General features: G+C 53.3%; 1 protein-coding gene across 4 annotated transcripts in view; it reads right to left on the reverse strand.

The window, feature by feature from the left end:
• Positions 1-2,529: 2,529 nt before the first annotated feature.
• The window catches only part of EFCC1 (EF-hand and coiled-coil domain containing 1), a 41,180-nt gene continuing 23,941 nt past the window's right edge, over positions 2,530-19,768 (reverse strand). Inside the window, exons 3-8 of one of the 4 annotated variants that reach the window (XR_011526819.1) lie at positions 13,244-13,401; positions 11,026-11,167; positions 8,839-9,559; positions 7,430-7,570; positions 5,842-5,911; positions 2,530-5,045 (exon numbers count right to left, since the gene is read on the reverse strand). Coding sequence is in view for 2 of the 4 variants with exons in the window: in XM_070574623.1 (XP_070430724.1) it covers positions 4,909-5,045; positions 5,842-5,911; positions 7,430-7,570; positions 9,394-9,559; positions 11,026-11,170; positions 13,244-13,401 (817 nt within the window). In the remaining 2 variants the exon portion in view is untranslated. Of the gene's footprint in view, positions 5,046-5,841; positions 5,912-7,429; positions 7,571-8,838; positions 9,560-11,025; positions 11,171-13,243; positions 13,402-19,768 lie in introns of all 4 variants that reach the window. The other 3 variants (XR_011526818.1, XM_070574624.1, XM_070574623.1) reach the window with 3 other exon arrangements.

The raw sequence follows: 19,768 nt of genomic DNA on the forward strand, positions 1-19,768 counted from the left end.
ATTTCTTTTCTTCTACTTCTTTTGGAATTAATTTGCTCTTCTTTTTCTAGTTTCCTAAGGTGAAAGCTTAGATTATTGATTTTAGATCTTTCTTCTTGTCTAATATATACATTCAATGCTACAAACTTCCCTCTAAGCACTGCATCCCACAGATTTTGATAAACTGTTATTTTCTTTTTCATTTAGTTGAAAGTCTCCCTCTTGCGATTTCTTCTTTGACCCCTGTGTTGTTTAGAAGCGTAGTTTACTCTCCACATATTTTGGAGTTTTCCAGCTATATTTCTGCTACTGATGGCTATTTTAATTCCATCGTGGGCTGAGAGCAGACACTGTATGATTTCTGTTCTTTGAAATTTGTTAAGGTGTGTTTTATGACCCAGAGTGTGGTCTACGTTGGTGAACGTTCCATGTGAGCTTGAGGAAACTGTGTGTCCTGCGATTGCTGGGTGAAGCGGTCTGCAGATGCCCGTTACATCCAGTTGACTGTGGGGCTGTGGCGTCAACCACGTCCTTGCTGACTTTCTGCCTGCTGGGTCTGTCCACTTCTGTTAGAGCGGCGCTGAAGTCTCCAGATAGAATAGTGGATTCATCTTTTCCTTGCAGTTCTGTTGGCTTTTGCCTCGTGTATTCTGACACTCTGTTTTTAGGCACATACTCACTAAGGATTGTTATGTCTTCTTGGAGAATCGACCCGTTTATCATTATGTAATGCCCCTCTTTATCTCGGACAATTTTCCTTGCTCTGAAGTCTACTTCCTCTTAAGGGCAGGCTTCATTAAGAAGAACAGAAGAGGGGCCGGCCTGGTGCTGCAGCAGTTAAGTTTGCACGATCCACTTCGGTGGCCCAGGGTTCATTGGTTTGGATCCTGGGTGTGGACCTACCCATCACTAGTCAAGCCATGCTGTGGCAGGCATCCCACATATAAAGTAGAGGAGGATGGGCACAAATGTTAGCTCAGGGCCAGTCTTCCTCAGCAAAAAGAGGAGGATTGACAGCAGATGTTAGCTCAGGGCTGATCTTCCTCCAAAAAAAAAAAAGAACAGAATGCTCTGGCATACTTCAAAATGGTTACCTGCCCACCCCCTACCAGAAGCATGAGAAGACTTTTCTCTTATACTCACTGTGGGGACCTGGTAGGGCCTCAAAGAGCTCTCAAAGAAAACTCACAAAGGTGCGGGCCCCCCATGACTGGTGCCCCCTGGACTGCGTGACTGGCACACCTGTCCACATGAGCCTCTGGCAATTCGTTAGTCACAGTTCAGAGGGTTCTGTTCTAGTGCTGGCTCCTGCAGAGGTAGCTTTCTGCTTTGATAAATTGTGATTCTATGTATCTTTTTCGAAGGTTCTTTTTTTTTTTTTTGAGATACAGTTGATATATAACATTATATTAGTTTCAAGTCTACAACATAACAATTAGATATTTGTATACATTGTGAAATGAGCACCACAATAAATCTAGTTAACATCTGTTACCATACACAGTTACAGAATTTTTCTTCCTATGAGAACTTTTCAGATCTACTCTCTTAACTACTTTCAAATACACAATACAATATAGCATTATTAACTACAGTTGCCATGCCATACATCACATCCCCAGGACTTACTTATTTTATAACTGAAAGTTTGTACCTTTTGACCCCTTCACTCATTTTCTCTCCCGCCCCACCACTGTGTTCTCTGCATCTATGGGCTTGGTTGTTTTTTTTTTAGATTCCAAGTATAAGTGAGATCGTATGGTATTTGTCTTTCTCTTTCTGAATTATTTCACCTAGCATAATGCCCTCAAGGTCCATCCTTGTCACAAATGGCAAGATTTCCTTCTTTTAATGCATGAATAATATTCCTTTGTGTATATACATTGTGTGCATATATATATAAACACCACATTATCTTTATCCACTCATCTATTGATGGACACTTGGGTTGCAGCCATGTCTTGGCTATTGTAAATGATGCTGCAGTGAACGTGGGAGTACATATATCTTTTCATGATTCTCTGTATTCCCCTGTCTGTCTCTCCAATTTTGAGGGCAGCTGTTTGCCCTTTGACCTCACTTCTCTGATGGATCCAAGAAGAGTCATTGGTTTTTCAATTTGTTCAGCTTTTTACTTGCTGTTAAGACAAAGTGATGACTTTCAAGCTCCTCACATGCTGGACTGGAAACTGGAAGCCTTTTTTATTTTAACAATATTAGTATTAGCTGGACACATGGTTGCCCAGCTACAGACTACATTTCCCAGCCTCCCTTGCAGCTAGGTATAGCCAATGGGATGAGAGTAGGCGAGATGTGAGCAGAGTGCCTGACCCTTCCCTTCCTCTCTCCTCCTTCCTGTGAGCTGGAAGGCAGATGCAATGCTGGTGAATTGGCTTCCACCGTACAAAGGATGGCATCACTCTAGGGAATGGCAGAGCAACAAAGTGGAAGGAACCTGGGCCTGTGGGTGACCATATGGAGTGGAGCTGCTCTGCCAACCAGGACCACTCACCTCTGGACAGTTACAGGAGAGAAATAAGTTCCATGCTGTTTGACCCAAAGTATTTTGGGATCCTTTAATCAAGTTTGGCCTGTACCATAACTAATCCAGACCCCAAACCCTTATCAAGCCTGGAGTTTCCCAGCCAGAGACAGCTGGCTGTGGTAGAAAGTGCATGAGACATGGGCTCAGAAAACAGGCCTCACTCCAAGCTTGGATGCTAATTTACTGTGTGTTGCTGGGTAGCTCACCTAGCCTCTCTGGGCACCTGTGAATCCTAGTCCACATCATAAACTTGCCTCCAGTGGGATTATGAGCATATGAGTGTGATGATGAATGTTGGCTTATTGGGCCGTGGTAAGAGAGGATTTTCATTAGGAAGCTCCTGAAAATACAGCTTCGTGCAGCTGTAGTCCACAAGCACCCTCTGCCTGCTGACTGCCGATCAGGCAGCCAGAGCTGAGGGCACCTCGGGAACGTCTCTGCCAGCCCCTGTAATTTTTTTATTAGCACATAGTAAGGCTGACTTTTCTGAGAGCAGCTCCCAGTTCTACGAATTTTAACACGTGTGTAGATTCCCGGGACCACAACCACGATCAACATATGGAACAGTCAGCCCCTCCTACTGGGCAGGGGGCACACGTGGGGCTCGCCTGGGTCATGCAGTCATTAGAGGCAGAGCTGAGGGAGTAGGACCCGGTGGGCTCAGGCTAAGCTGAGAGGAGCAAGCTGGGGGCAGCCCCCTCTGCCCAGACCAGCCTCCTCAGTGCCCGGGGACCTTCTCAAACAGACAGGACCAGGGGTGGGGTAGTCCCTCTGTCATTTCCACTGGCCTAGGTCCCTTTTATTCCATGTCCAGAAGAACCATTGGGAAACTGGGCTTTGGGCCTGCACTGCCTGCTTAGGAGCCTGTAGTGGCTCCCCAGTGCCTCGGGCACCCATCCAAGCTGCTGAGCGTCTGAGGCCAGACATGAGGTGAGGCGTTGTCCCGAGCCCGCCCTGTGGCCCCTGCCCTGGCGTGCCTACTGCTCTTGGGCTCCCTCTGGGCACCCCCTTGAGCCTCCCTTCTCCATGGTCCCCCGTCTGTGTTCCCATGGCTCCTCCAGTCCCATAGTGACCCCTTGCTCCTACAGTCCTGCAGCTGCCTCTTTTTCACTCCCCTCCAGCCCACCCTCCACGAGGCAGCTCAGAATCCTCCCACGGCTCCCCATTGTCTGCGGGACCAAGTCCCGATCCTGGTCTGCCATTGAGGCCCCCTGTGACCTGCCCCTGCTACCTCCAGGCCCCTCCCTCACCCCTGCCGTTCCTCCCTGTAGCGTGACCATCCTCCTCAGCTCAGGCAGATGCCTCCTGGCTGGACTCTCATGACACTCTATCTTACCTCGAGTTAGCACTGATTTCACCTACACTGCACTATGTGACAATGTATCTTTTTTTCTCATGAGATTTTAAGGTAGGTGAGGCCAGGCAGCTTGTCTTGCTCCTTCCTGTGACTCCATGAGGCCCAGCACCTACTATGTGCTCAGGAAAGAGGGGATCCGGGTACTAGATAAATGGGGCTTTTTCTGGCACCACACTTTTTGTGCTTGCTGTTACCTCACGTTAAATGCCCTTCCTTCCTCTCTCTGCCCATCTAAATCCTACCTCTCTTCTAGAACTAGTTCAGGGCCAGCCTCCACCAGGAAGCCTGCAGTGATGACTCCCCGCTTTGACTTCCCCCAGTCCTGGTCTTCAACATTTCTGGGGACATGGGTATTTTCCCCTTGGACTAGTGTGACCTGAAGGTTGGGCACAGAGTCTCTGCAGCAGGCACGCTAGTGGGAGGAAGGAGACAGTGCCGAGAAGGGAAGAAAAACTGGGAGCCTAGGGAAGGGATGCTGGGCTGGGCTGGGCAGGAAAGTGGGCACCTCTGCTCTGAGTGCAGGGAGGTGGCAGCAGGTGCAGGCTGATCCAGCAACTACAGGGCTTGAATGTGGACTCTGGCAGCACGAATGCAGGGGCTGCAAGGAAATCTGGGAGGAGCCCAAGGAAGGGATGGCTGCTAGGCTCTGCAGTGTGATGCTCTGAGCTTTGGCCCCACCTCAGAAGGAGTCAGGGCCTCCAGGGTTCCAAGGATGTGATGGTGGCCAGGCTGATCCTGGAGGTTGGTCTGATGGTGGCCAGGCTGATGCTGGAGGCTGGTCTGATGGTGGCCAGGCTGATCCTGGAGGCTGGTCTGATGGTGGCCAGGCTGATGCTGGAGGCTGGTCTGATGGTGGCCAGGCTGATCCTGGAGGTTGGTCTGATGGTGGCCAGGCTGATCCTGGAGGCTGGTCTGATGGTGGCCAGGCTGATCCTGGAGGCTGGTCTGATGGTGGCCGGGCTGATCCTGGAGGCTGGTCTGACGGTGGCCAGGCTGACCAGGGTTCCCACAGGCTGGGGCAGCAAGCTCAGCAGGAGATGAGGAGGGAGCTGGTGAGCACAGGAGCTGCAGAAGCTGGTGCCAAGGGCTCTCTACGCAAGAGCTCACAGCCAGCCAAAGCTTGGTGCAGGGCGTCCAGCAAGGCCAAGGGGCCACATATCCCCTCTGGAAGGAAAGAGTGGGTGGGGAGGGCGGCTCAGTCGACTCCCTCTGGCCCGCAGCGCCACTCTCCCTCCTCCCCGGGGCCCTCCCAGCCCTGTCCAGCTATCTCCCTCTCTGTCCCTCTCCTACTGAGTAACCTGGGGAAGGGGCCTTCTGGCACACAATTTCTGACCTCTTCCTTGATGCCAGTGACCATTCTGGGCACTGGACATCCCTGAGCCCTGTGCGGTGATGCCTGGGAGGCCAGCGAGCAAAAGTTTATCACCAGTCAGTCGCCTCATCAGCCTGTGCGGCCTCTTCAGCAGGAACTCGGCCCAGCTCGTCTTGATTTCATCGAGAAATTCGGCTGCCCTGACCTCTAAGCAATGGGGACCTTGTAGCTTAGTGCTTAAGGGAGCGAGGCAAGCCCTCGGGTGTGGCCAGCACTTGACCTCTCCGTGTCTCAGTCTTTTCATCTGTGGAAAGGGTGTCATAACAGCACTTCCTCGCTGGGCTGTCCTAAGGACGTGGGGTTAAAACCACGTGAGGTGCATCCCCAGCGCCTGGCCCACAGGAAGCCCTGTGACTGTGGGAACAAGTCTGAATTGCCCTCCCAGCTGCCCGGTGCGTCTCCCCTGGGTGTCTCCTCCCTTGCTCTTGTCAAATAGCACTTGTAACTTTCTGAAGCCTGTTCCTGACTATACCCTACGCAGGTGGTCACGCAGGAACGAGGGTGGCATTTTGCAGACAGGACACTTAGGACAGAAGGCGCCGGGTCAAGATGCTCTCCAGGCTCTGAAAGATAGGGGAGCTCTCTTACCACATGCGGGGTCCCTGCAAGCGTCCAGTGTGTTCAGCAACATCTTCCCCAGCGCTCTCTTCGATATGTTCTTAAAAAGAAATGGACAGGGCTGGGCTGGACTGTGGCTGTCATGGCCTCATCGGTGGGCGGGACTTGGTGGCCCCTACGGGCTCCTGAGAGTCCCCCAAGTCATCCCTTCCTCGCCCCCGACCCCTAGGCTGGCTGCACTGCTCATGGGCTTCTCAGACTCTTGGTGGGTGGAGCAGTGTGCAGGATCCGCTCCATCAAAGATCACATATGTATGGATCACCGTCTATGTGCCCAAGTAGGCACTTGGGAAATGACCGTGAATAAAGAGCATTTTCACGCATTAGCTCATTTAATCCTTGCAACAACCTATTTTATTATGCTCATTTTAACCTGTGAAAAAAGCAAAGCTGAGAAAGAATGAGAACTTGGTCCTAAGCCATCCAGCTGGCAGGTGGATGAACCAGCATTTGCCCCCAGGCTGCATGGCCGGGAGCTGTGCTGGGGACCACTGCCTCCCCTGTCTGCCAGCGCTGGGCTGCCACTCGGTGACTCTCTCGGTCACGTTGGTCTGGGCCTCAGAAGCTGTGTGTCCTGGGCAGCCTGAAGTGCAGGCAAGAGCCCACTTCAAACCCTGAAGACCTGGGTTCAAATCCTACTTCCACCTCACAGTGGGTATACAATCCTGGCTAAGTTACATGTCTCTGAGAAAGAAAAATTTTTTTTAATGGTTTGTGGGTGCTATTTAGGAACACAATTGATCTCTGTGTTCTAATTTGTCAGCAACCTTGCCCAGGAATTACAATAATTTGCCTCTGGATTCTCTTGGGTTTTCTACATACATGAATATGATATATAATTACGGACAGCTTCGTTTCTTCCTTTCCAATCCTTATGCCCTTTCTTCCTTTTTCTTGTCTTACTGCATTGGCTAAAGCCTCTAGTTGGCACACAAGCAGAGAGGACAGGCATGCCCGTCTTGATTCTATTTCAGAAGGATTTCTTCTTACATTTCACAGTAAGTGTGAGCCTTGCAAGGGGTGGTTGGCCTGAGACGCCTTATCTGGTAAAGGAAAGTCCTTACTGTTCGTAATCTGCTGAGGGGTTGTGTAATAAAAGGAGACTGCTATTGACTTTTCTATATCCAGTGAGATGAATATATTGTTTTTCTCCTTTAATCTGCAATGTGTTGTGTTATGTTAGCAGATTTTTTGACGTTGAATCATCTTTGAATTCCTGGGATAAATCCAACTTGGTCATGTTGCATTTCTTTAAACACTGCTGGTTTGGTTTGCTAATATGTCATTTAATATTTTTGCACCCATGTTTAAATGTGATGTTAGCTTATAATTTTCCCTTCTTGTATTTATCCTCCTTTGCTTTTGAGATCAAAATTACATTAGCATCATAAAATGGGTTATAGAGCCCACCCCTCCTCTGGACGCGCTTCCCTGAGCCTCCATTTCTGCCTCTGGAAAGTGGAGCTGACACGTGCCCCCCACGGCGCCTGACACAGACCAGGGCCTCCCTCCAGGAGCTCCTCCCCCTGCCCTGGCTGTGCCAGCTCCCGTGAGCCTACCAGGTCCCGGAGCCTCTGCAGGAGCTGCAGCACATCCACCAGCTTCTCCTCCAGCAAGGACAGCCTCACTCGCTCCGTCTCCACCATCTGCAGCTCCAGCCTCAAGCGCTCATTCTCTTCCACCTTCTGCTGCAGCTCTGCCTGCAGGGACCAACAGGGGCTCAGCACCCGCCCTGCCGCCCTCTGCCCGTATCTTTGGCACCATCCCCAGGTAGAACCCATGATCTGCCTTGACCCTTTCACAGAGGTCATCTCATCTGGCCCCTTCAGCCTGTCAGGTGACTGGGCAGATAAAACCCCCCTGTCTCCCCAGCCATGGGAGGAAGGCCCAGAGAGGCTGAACACCTGGCCTAAGGCCACAGAGAGTTGGGCTGATACAAGAACATGCATGTTTTATTTTCTAGTCGAGGGACTCCATTCTCCCTTCTCTTCTCTATCCATCTGCCTTCTTTTCTTTTCTTTTTAATATTTTCTTTTTGGTTGCCAACAATAGAAACTGATCTGGCTAGTTTAAACAGAAAGAATTCACTAGCAGGCTAGTGGGTCATTCCCAGAATGGTCTGGCAGCTGGAGAAGCTCAGAAATGGGGCCGCACCAGGGGCTGAGAACATTATGTTATGTTCTCACGTTCTGAGAACAGTGGAACTTCTCAAGCCTCTTGTCCAGGGGCCACAGCCGAGGACACTCTTCAGCCATCCCCTACCTCCCTCAAGATGGAGAGCCCCACGAGAGGCGCCTGACTGGCCCGGCCTGAGTCACTGCCCACACCTGGCTAGGGGCATCAAGACTGTCCCTCCTACCACGACAGCAGAGGGTGGATGCCGGGCAGCCACAGGGGGTCACACGGCCACCCGCCTTCTAAAGCCGGGAGCACAGAGTGAGGCTCCTGGCACTGACAGAGGGAAGCAGAAGCAGTTGAGGGCGTGGTGCCCATGGGCACTCAGGGTCCACTCCAGCGCCTGTGCCCGCTGCAGAAGGGCCTGGAAGGGGCCTGGGAACACAGCCTGCAAACTCCCCTGCCCCCTATTTCTGTGAAATTACTTGGAAAAGGGGTGATACCCACGCCCTTTGGAACTGCACCAGACCCCAGACATGTGAAAAACAGCACGGACGGAGAATGCCAGGTATATAGATACAGAGCTATCTTATATCCAAACCAGTCTGCAGAAGTGCCGTGGGCCGGGGCTAGTGAAATGCCAACTTTCAGGGGCATCCCACCTTGGAGTACTGCGGAGCAGAGCACGGAGGAGAGAGATGAGAACAAAATGCTAAGTGTCCTATGGAAATGGAGACACCTCGATGCGGATGTTGCCTGCCACCCCCCACCCAAACTTTCCTCAGGGGAAGTGTCCCTCCTCCACTTCATCCGACTCTGATGGAGCTGCCAATCACTGAACCTGCCCGCCTACCTGCAACTGGCCGGGGACATGCATTTGACTGAGCCTGGGCCAAGTGGAGTTCTTCCCGGAGATTTAAGGGACTGGGAGTGAGGCTTTTATTGTCCCCCTGGGGTTTCTTAGGTGGGCTGATGGGAACCTAGAGCTGTCTGCGGTCCTGCCCTCCCTTCCCCTACCACTTGAGGTAAGCCTCTCTGAAGTAGGGGCAGTGAGGCCAGCACACCCAGAGAAACACAGAACAGACAGGTGGAGACAATTTAGTCCAAGTCCCTGGATCCAGCTGTGCCTGAAGCTCATCTTCTCAGCTGTTCTTCTGAAGGTGATCTTCCCAGCTCCATGATCTAATAATTTCCTGTTTGGCACTCAAGCTAGTCTGAGATGGATCCTTTAACTTGCAACCAAAATATTCTTCATTAAATCTAAATCAAAGGTAATTAAGTCTCCTCTGCGAGTCTTGGTTTACTCATCTGTGAATGGGGCACAGGACTTGGCTGAGATCCCTCAGGGGCCTTCCAGCTGTGAGACCGTAGAATTGTTCCAGCCCTTTATCTCTGGGGATCAGCTGACCTCCTGCCCAGATGAGCCCAGGGTCTTCTGGCTGCAGCCCTGGGTCCCTAGCTGCTCCACCAGCATGGCGATGTGGGCCTTCAGCTCCCCCAGGGCGTTCGCGTGGGTGGTACTGCCAAAGAGGCCGAAGGAGGTCGTGAGTTCCTTGGCCATCTGGTCATCACACCTGCAGCAAAGGAGAGTGCCGGCACTGCAGGAGCTGCTTTCCAGATTCTGCTCCAGCCTCAGAGAGTACGTATTGTCACTGAGTCTGTCTCCTCCTGAGAGCTAAGCCAAGCCATGGCACCCCTCGGCCCAGCACCCTCCCATGGGTCCCTATCTCACTCAGAGGAAAAGCCAAAGGCCTCACCTGATCTACCCTGTGACCTCTCCAACCACCCTCCCCACAACCTCCACTCACTCTGCTCCACTCAGAGTGGCCTCCTGGCTGCCCCTCCAGTGTGCCTCAGGGCCTTTGCACTTGCTCTTCCCTCTTCCTGGAATGCTCTTCCTCCAACACCTGCATTGCTTACTCCCTCATTTCCTTCAGGTGTCTGCTCAAACAGCTCTTTCTCAGAGAGGCCTTCCCAACACCTCCCTCTGCCCATTCCCCTGCTTCACCTCCTTCCCTCACATTTATCATGAGAATAGAGGCTCTAGGAGAGGAGGGCCACTGTCTTGTTTATTGCCGTTTTCCCAGGGCCCCCAAGTTTGCCTGGCACATAGTATGTGCTTAATAAATGCTTGTTACTGACTTTAAAGTTTGGTGATAACAATAACTCTGGAAAATCTACAGCCCTTTACGATATAATAGTAAAGGTCACTGCCCCCATGGTGGGTCTCCTGTGATCAGGCGCCGTTAGGCATTTTATATTGTTGATCACAAATCCTCACAAACGCCTGGAGCCACACGAGAGCTTTGGAGCGTGTCTTGGCACAGTGGCCAAGGGAGTGAGAGAAAACCAATGGGAATTCAAGCCACCACCAAGTGTGTCTTCACTGACCAACTGGTTTCATCTTCACACACACTGGGGCAGTCCTGTCGCCTCCTCCAAGAGATGAGGGGACAGAGCCTCAGAGGGGCTGGGAGGTGACTGAGCCTGGACGTGAATCAGCCTGGTTGGCCTTCCAAGTTCAAGCTCTGTCACTGTATGAAGGTGTCACGTGGGCTCTGGGCTCCCAGGCCAACTTGTGAGAGCCCATGGCCCACGGCGGCAGGTCCTGGATGATGAGGATCCAGGCTGCCCCAGGGAGAGAAGCCCAAGGTGTCCTGCCCTACATACCATCTATATCATCCTCCAGGAAGCACAGGACATCCTGACCTGATCTGACCTGATCTGATCCGACCTGATTCCTGTCCAAAATATAGGACCACCCGATAACCAGACCCCACCTGCACTGATACCATTTTAATGACTTTTTTACATTATCTTTCCTTTGTCTTGTAAAGAAATAACTTACATACCTATGCCTTAAATTTAGCCATATTCTCAACCCATGTCTGCAGCCCTTCATGGCCCATGGGTCGTGTCCCCATGCTATTCTCTGAATAAAGGAGCATTGCTACCAGACCTTGAGAGTCCAAGAAATGTTTCTTTTACCTCCTCAGCTCGCTGAGCCCGCATTACTGGACACCTGTCCCCAGCAACATACCCACTCCCGCAGCTGGGGAGGTGAGCCAGCAGCATCTTGACCTCGGCTGGTGGCCTCTGTTCCTCCTGCCACTTCTCCTTGTCCTCCTCTTCCTCGTCAGAGGCGGCCTGGCCTTCCACGGAGCGGAAGAGCTGCTCACCCGCTGCTGGAGAAGCACAGGATGTGGGGACAAGGGACAAAAGGAGGGGAACCAGGCAGCCCTCCGCAGGGGGAAGTGCGGGCAGGGCGGGCAGAGGGGAGAGGCCCTGACACCATCTCCCCCTCCTCCAGGCAGCTGCCTCCCCCCATGCCCTGTGAGGTGAGGCCACCGAGGCCTGTGCCTGGCCCAGGAGTGGCGCTGGCCCATCAGAGCCCCTCCCTGGCATTTCACATAGGGACACTGGGAGAGAGAAGCCCTCTTTTCCTTCTCTGCTTTCTAAGATGACACAACAAGCCAGGGCCTGTGTGTGCCCTCAGAGGTGCGCATTACTTCCACTTTAGGACACGGCAATCCCAGCCAGGGAGGCCAGGCCATCTGTCAGGGGCTGGGCTCTGCCGGGCACGGGCACCAGGTTGAACGGATTTTCAACTCTCAGGGAACTGCATGCCTCTAACACCTGGGGGATGTGGAGCAAGGAGTGTCACGTGTGTGACTTCCTGTGACCCAACAGGGCTGTGTCTTTTTGGTGCCCTCCAATCTGACTGAACATCAGAAACCCTGGGCGTCGTCATGGCTGCCCGGTGTCTGGCTGCTGGTGTCAGGCCCCGACTCCGGGAGGCAGCTCCGACTCTCCTTGGGGAGCCCTCCCCTCTCCTCTCCAGTCCACCCCAGCTTGGGGGACATATAAGTCTGGCCTGGCCAGTCAGAGCACAGACTGCCCGCCACGTGACAGGTTCAGGCAGGGCAAGGACCAGCGTGAGCCAAGGAGAGTCAGGCCAGAGTGTGATGCAAACTTCCAGGGAGAGAAAGGCCTCCAGTCCTGCAGCCTGGGAGGTGGAGCATGCGGGTCTGGAGCTCCGGGGCCGTCCTGTCCGGATGAGGGGAGCACCTTCTGCAAAAGCAGTCCACCCAGAGGAGGCCAGGCAGCGGGGGCGGGCGCTCTGTGGACATCTCAGCAGGCCCGAGGCCCACCTGGACTTTTTAATTAATTACGTGGACCAATAAGTTTCCTTTAAGTGGAGGCAGGTCTGGCTGAACAGCCTGCCACTCTCAGAGAGACCACGTCCCGACTGACCCAGCCATGTAACAACCCCCCGAGGGGCACACAGATCTGGGGTGGGTGTGGGCATCGGTATTTTAAAAGGCTCCTGGGGGACCCGGCCCCTTGGCAGGTCTGGGAACACCGGCACAGGTATGCTGATTTGGGCCCCTCTCTGCCTCCTGGCTGTTCCCAGCTGGGCCAACTCAGGGCCCTTCTGTTTTGTCTCAATACAGCGTCCCCGACCCAAGAGAACCAGGGTCGAGGTGACTGTGCCGTGACTTTCTGATCGTGTGGGTTTCCAATATTGATGATTTGTTTTACGTTCTGGGAATTTCCTGATGCTGTATGTGTGCATGTGCATGCGTGCGTGTATAAGCATGTGTATGTGCATGTGTATACACGTCTCTGTGTATACACATATGTATGCGTGCTTGTGTACATGCATGTACATGTATATGTATACGTGTGTGTGCACGCACACATGGGTGTGTGGTGTCATTACTGTCACAGGTATTAACATGGTCCTGGTGCCCGAGGCAGCAGCAGGCGAGGGGCTCTGGGTGGGAGTGATGGCTCCCAGCCGCCCCTGCCCACGAGCCGGGGGAGCCCTGGGGCACCGGCTCAGCCCACTTTTCTCTCCTTTCCTGCTGACTCCGCACTCACCAGGCTCAGGCTTTTAAGATGATGGGCCTCTTTGTGGTTTTCTTGTGGGGTGACCATCCAGCCCCCACTTACACCCTCTGATGACGTGGAGCTTATTCCACCCCAGCTTGCTGGGCGCCCAGCTCACCTCTGCACGCCACTGACGGGAGATAGGCTCTCCCTGCACCGAGTGGGACCTGCCTCCCTGTGTTCTCAGGCCCACAGAGAAGGGCCCCTGTGGGCCCGGAAAGCCCGGCCACAGCAGGTAGGGGGCATGGGGCTCTGTCTGAAAACTGGACGGCAGCATCAGTGCAGCCAGGACCCTGTGAGCAGGGCAGGGGTCCAGCTGGATGGACTGTGAGCCTGTTAGCCAGCGTGAGCGTGCGGGGACCAACCTTCGTCCAGGGCTCTGCTCTCGGAGCTGCCTTCTGACTGCCAGGCTCCCTCTGGAGGGGCGTCTGAGCCTCTGGTCTCACAGTCCTCAGGTTCACTGCTCTTGGCTTCTGGCTCTGGGCTGGCTCGTGGTGAGGCTGGGAGCTGGGTGCCCTCTGACCTGGGGGCAGGGGCAAAACACATATGTTAGAGGGAGAAGAGGACCTGGCCAACGTCTTGCAGGGGAGCGTGGGATGCAGGCCCGCCCTGTTCCGCCTGGATCCTGCACAGGTAAGCTGTCTATGGTATGCCTGAAGGGGACTCTGGGTTATCTCTGTGTCTGACCCTACCGGCTCCCTATCCAGTGGCCGGCATGGTGGAGTCAGCCTTCCACGATCCAGGGCAAGTGCTGGATGCTCGTCCCCCAGCTGCCCTTGAAGCTGAGGCACAGACACGTAACCCAATTTTAGTCAATGGGACCAAAGGCAAAAGCTGAGGAGCCTCTGAAACAGATTTTCATCCCTTATGAAAAAAGAAGGCCAGGGCTGGCCCCGTGGCCAAGTGGTTAAAGTTCCATGTGCTCCGCTTCAGCTGCTTGGGTTCATGGGTTCAGATCCCAGGCGTGGACCTACTCCACTCATCAGCCACGCTGTGGAGGCATCCCACGTACAAAGTACAGGAAGACTGGCACAGATGTTAGCTCAGGGCTAATATTCCTAGAGCAAAAAAAAAGGAAGATCGGCAATGGATGTTAGCTCAGGGTGAATCTTCCTCACCAAAAAAAAAAAAGAAAAAAGGTCAGAAAAGGAAATGCCCTTACTTCTTGCCTTTGGATATTGTCATGTGAAGAAATGGTGTTTGGAGCTGCAGTAGTCATCTTGTGACCATGAGGAAATGATTGAGAGAATTATAGAGTAGTTGAACAAGAGCCCTAACATCTTTTAGCTGCTGAGTTATCTACTCTGGAGCCACTTGCCTCTGGACTTATTATGGGTAAGATTAAAAAAAAGTCTTCAGGGCCAGCCCTGTGGCCGAGTGGTTAAGTTCACGTGCTCTGCTTCAGCGGCCCAGGGTTTCACCGGTTCAGATCCTGGGCGCAGACATGGCACCACTCATCAGGCCATGCTGAGGCGGCGTCCCACATGCCACAACTAGAGGGACATACAGCTAGAATATACAACTATGGACTGGGGGGCTTTGGGGAGAAGAAAAACAAAAAAGAGGAAGATTGGCAACAAATGTTAGCTCAGGGCCAATCTTAAAAAAAAAAAAGCCTTCATTTTTTCAGTTACTTTTTTTATTGCTGAGGAAGACTCACCCTGAGCCAACATTTGTTGCCAATCTTCCTCTTTTTTTGCATATGTGAGCCGCCGCCACAGCATGGCCACTGACAGGTGGTGTAGGGCCACACCCAGGAACCACACCCAGGCCACCACAGCAGAGTGAGCCGAACTTAACCTCTGGGGCACCAGGGCTGCCCCCTCTCGGTTACTTTTAATTACATGTTCTATTCCTCGTCCCTGAAAGCTTTTAAATGAATCATCTCTCCTCTTCGGGCTTGGAGAACCTACTTCATCATTATCAATCAGGTTCCTCACTTTTTGAATATTCATTTTCCACGTCCCTGCAGTTACAAGGTCAGGGAAAAAAGAAAACAGTCTATCATAATATGAAAATACTGACTCGTGAACCGGCCCCTTACTAAACTAGTTCTCAGTGCCCCCCCACCCTTTTACACCAACAGCTGTCCCCTCACTCGTCTCTTCAGCATCTGCTGTTATTGATCTCTCCCTGTTTGTCAGACGTGACCCAAGACAGACAGACTGCAAGGTGAACCTGCACATCTTGACAAAAGGGAGCTTCTGTGATGTCGATGAAGGGCATACTGGAGAGCTGCGTGCATCCCAGGCGGAACCAGTGATGTGGGGGCGTGGCAGAGCTGGACCAGTTTACAAGTGAAGAGAAAATCACCAGGATGAGGAGCGGCCGGAGCACCAAAGAGGCTCACAGGACTGGGAAGAGCCCTGAGAAAAACTAAGGAAAGTCTCAAATACTTTTGCAGAAGGGACCCTCCTCATGATTAAGCTGCAAAAATAAAAAAGCATAAAGTTAAGGATGCACCATTGTGTTCCCACATAGTTTTGTTGGAGAAAATATTCCAAAAGGAATAATAAACCCTGAATCATCCTATGTATACAAATTAGTGCACTGTATTTCAGTCATGAAGATTACTTTTTATTTCTTTTTTTTGAGGAAGACTGGCCCTGAGCTAACATCCGTGCCCATCTTCCTCTACTTTATATGTGGGACGCCTACCACAGCATGGCTTGCCAAGCGCTGTGTAAGTCTGCACCCGGGATCTGAACTGGTGAACCCTGGGCCGCTGAAGTGGAACATGTGAACTTACCTGCTGCACTCCCGGGCGGCCCCCGAAGACTATTTTTTTAAATGAATGAAAAATTAAACATAGAATTACCATATGATCCAGCAACCCCACTTCTGGGCACACACCCGAAAGAACTGAAAGCAGGGACTCAAGCAGATACGTGACACCCATGTTCACGGCAACACCATTCACAGTAGCCGAAAGGTGGAAGCAGCCCAGGCGTCCATCGGCAGACGGACGGAGAGACAAAGTGGGTCAGTTCATGCAACGCAGCATCGTCAAGCCCCAAAACGGAAGTTCTGACACATACCACATGGATGAGCTTTGAAGACATCATGCTACGTGAAATAAGCCAGTCACAAAAGGACAAATGCTGTCTGATCCCACTCATGAGCAGTCAGATCCACAGAGACGGAAGGTGGAATGGGGGTGCCAGGGGCTGAGGACGGGGTGGGGAGTTGGTGTTTCATGGGGACAGAGCTGCAGTTTGGGAAGATGAAAGTTCTGGAGATGGATGGTGGCGATGGCTGCGCACAATGTGAGTGTACTCAATGCTGCTGAAGTGAACACTTAAAAGTGGTTAAAATGGTAAATTTCATGTTATGTATGAATTTTACCATAATTTTTTTAAAAAGAAAGAACGAATAGTTGAAAATACCACCTGGTTTTATCAAATAAATAGAACAATAAACTCACTTTAATACATTTTGGGTTTATTTTTCAAGTTAAAGTCTCAGTCAAACCTTGCAAACACACATGCCACTCTCTTTGGTCCCATTTTACGTGGATCCACTTTAGTGGCTTTCTCAGGACCAAACATCGTTGGAAAACAAGGACCCTTGTACTCAGTTCAGGAGTCGCTATGTGGAGTCACCCGCCAGTTCCCAGACCCACACAGATCCACTGTAAGGGGAGAAGCCACACAGCACCCAGGAGGGCCAGACAGGGATGAAGTGAGGTCCTTGGTTCTGAACCCAGTGCTGCCAACAGGGAGCTGGCAGTGGGTCATGGGCCCATCTTGCAGGGGGCCACTGCCGGGGTTCTCATGGTCAGCCTGTGGAAGCAGGCAGAGGAGCTGGGAAACCATCCGCTGGCAGCAGTTCCGCGGGCCATGGGCATGTCCATCCGTGAGACACAGCAGCGGCTTCAGTGTGACTGGAACACCAGGAGGAGGCACCGCGGAGAGGCCAAGCCGGACGGGGGGGGGGGCGCCCAGGGTTGGTCCGGTAGACTCAGCATCCAGAGGACTGTCTGCTGAGCCAATCAAGAAGGGATCTGCGGGGCTGGCTGCACTCGAGGCTTGGGGTGGGGCATCGGCCATCTGTGGCCGTGCAGCACCCGCTACCCTGGGTGACAGCTCCAGCTATCTCGCCTGCTCACCCTCTCCCACTGCAGGCGGCTCGCCTGCTCAGAGGAGGATGTGGCACGCGGCCCCTGCCCAGGCTGACCACCACAACCCCACCCCTGGTACCGTGGTTGCTCCAGGGCTGCACAGGCAGCCAGTGAGACACAAGGCGCTGTCTGCTGGCGTTTCCGCCAAACTGAAGCTTTTTCTCCGCTTGCCAACCCACTTGCTCCCTGCCTGATGAGGTGTGAGGATGACGTTGGGAGCTGTGATAGCCATTTGTGACTCTCAGGGGACAGGCTGGAGATGCTGGGGGCTACAGGTAGAGCCTAAAGATGACGGGCAATAGAAACTGGCTCCTTATTAACATTATCCGAATTGCTGGATCAGGCTCTGCCTGAAGCCAGGGCTAACTAAATGTTTGCGTCTTATGAGCCAATAAGTTTGACTGATAAAGTCTTGAATTCAAGCTCCCCCAGTGCAAGCCGAGAATGAGGATGTGGCTTGGCAGCAGTCAATGTGAAAACCCCCAGGGGGGGATTTTTGTTTCAGTGTGAAACTGTGTGACTAGAACTTAGGCCATATTAGTCAAGGTCTAACTGGGGAGGTGACTGTCCCTCTCTACTCCAGAGGTTCAGATCACAGCCTGAAGAAGAGAAAGCACAGGGGTATAAGGTTATTGTCTCCAAGAATCAAGGGTGGTGGTGAGTAGCCTCTTATATGGCCTCAGAGGGCAGTGTGTGGCCAGGATGGGGGGGAGGGTGGGGAGCAAAAATGAGAGTTGGAGAGTCAAAAGGAGGCAGTTTTAGCTCACTTTGAGGAAACACTTTCTCACAAGGACTGCTGACCAAGAATGGAAAGGGCTGCCTTACAGGTAGTGAGCTTCCTGGCAGAAGAGGTATGCAAGCAGGTAAGGGACTTTAATGGGTGGAAGTTGGAACAGAGTTGAACTAGACAATATCTAAGTCTTCCCAAAATGAAAAGTTTCTTCTTTTTTCCTCTAAATTATTTAAGGGCTTCAACAAGTAAAATGAGATGGAGGAAGAGCCTTTATTTAAGTTTCCTGGCACAGAGTGGCCTGGGTAGGCTGGATTTCTACCCTCCCTACTCCCCAAGGCATCAACAACAAGGAGAACTCCATTCTCCAGAGGGCTTCCTAGGTGCCAGGCCCTGCTCTCAGCGCCTTTGACGTTTTCCTCACCACAGCCCCACGGCGGCGGAGCACAGAGAGCTGGAGGAACCTGCTCAAGCCACATTGCTCGGAAATGGAGGAGCTGGGATTTCAACCCAGGCCCGCGGCTCGAGGCCGCCCCTGAGTGGCCCTGCCAGGCGGCGGGAGGGGAGCCGGAAGGCAGGCTGTGGAATGCCCCAGCCCAGCTGCTGTGCTCGTCAGGTGCCTAGAGGTCACCTGCAAGGAGGCCGGGCTGAGGGGCCGCCCAGAGCAGGGTTTGGAGAGCGGGATAGATGAGGATGCAGGGTGGAATTTTCCCAGAAGCAAAACGTGGCTGCAGAGAAAGCGTGCTTCCCCAGGGAGTCCGGGGGTGCTGCTCCCGTCCAGGAACTGGTGTTGACCCGCCTGTCACTGCGCCTCTTTGCCGCATCGGTCTGCAGGGCCACTGGCACAACCACACAGATGTGCTGCGTAGCTCCACCTTAAAACAAACAAAAATGCCCCTCCCGGCCTGCGGCCGCGCTACCAGCCCTTCCTCTGTCCACTCGACAGCAGAACGTGCCGCAAGAGCCGCCTCCACTACACGGCCACTGCAGTCCACGTGGCACCCATCACTGCCACGCTGCCGGTCCAAGGCCGTCCCTCAGCGCCCGGGCCCCTGGCCTCGGAGAAAGCGCTGGCCACTCCATTACTGCCCACCCCCCGCCCCCCAAACTTCCTTCCAAGGCCTCCAGGAGCCGGCTCAGCACGCCCTGGCACTCCTCCTAGTCTGCGTTGCCTTTCCTCCTCCCCAACCCGGCCCCGAAGTGCTGGCATGCCCTCCACCTGAGGCCCTCTCCCTTTGGGTCCATTCACTCTGGAAGGGGCTCAGTCAGTGCTGTGTCTTTCAGCGCCAACAACTGCCAAAGTCACCTCCAGCCCTGGCCTCTCAGCTCCCCCAGCTTCAAGGCGGCCTTGGTGTCTCCACCTGGATGTCCCACAGGCCTCCCAGATGCCTCCCAGCATCCTTGTCTTCTTCCATCGGCTCCCCCTGCCTCCCCCTAGTGGAAAGTGCCATCTCCCACTCGGCCAGAGTGGCCATTGGGTCTGGCCACCTGGAAGTCATATGCGAGGGCTCAGAGTCGGCCCCGGCGCTCAGTTCCAGCCCAGAGCCCAGCCCGGGCGCTGCAGCGAGAATGCCTGGCAAAGAGCCACTGTGCACCTGCTCTTTTCTGGCACCTTCTATGCGGGGGGGCGAGGCGGCAGGAGGGAGGAGGAGGGAAGGAGCGAAGCCCCTGCCCGCAGCAGACCTTTGGGAGGAGAGTGAGCGACCCATTGCTCTTTAGGGCCATGCCCAGTGGACTCAGGGTCAGACCGCCACACAGACAAGGAGGGCGCTGGGTCTGCAGAGCAGGGAAGGCATCCTGGAGGAGGCAGGACTTGTGGCCGAGCAGAATGAAAGAGGCTTGGGTGGAGGAACATGCAGCAGGCATGTTTGGGGACAGATGGGGGCAGCAGGGCCAGCGTGGAGAACTCACAGAGCAGACAGGAATGGGCTGGAAAAGGTGGGAGACAGGCGGGACAGGCCCCGACTGGGCATCCTACTCTGGGCTGGGCCTTACGTGTGCTCTTTTGGAAAATGTTCATACCCGGAACTTAGGAGGTTG

The sequence above is a fragment of the Equus przewalskii genome, chromosome 15 (genome assembly GCF_037783145.1).
Source record: "Equus przewalskii isolate Varuska chromosome 15, EquPr2, whole genome shotgun sequence".
NCBI lineage: Eukaryota > Metazoa > Chordata > Mammalia > Perissodactyla > Equidae > Equus > Equus przewalskii.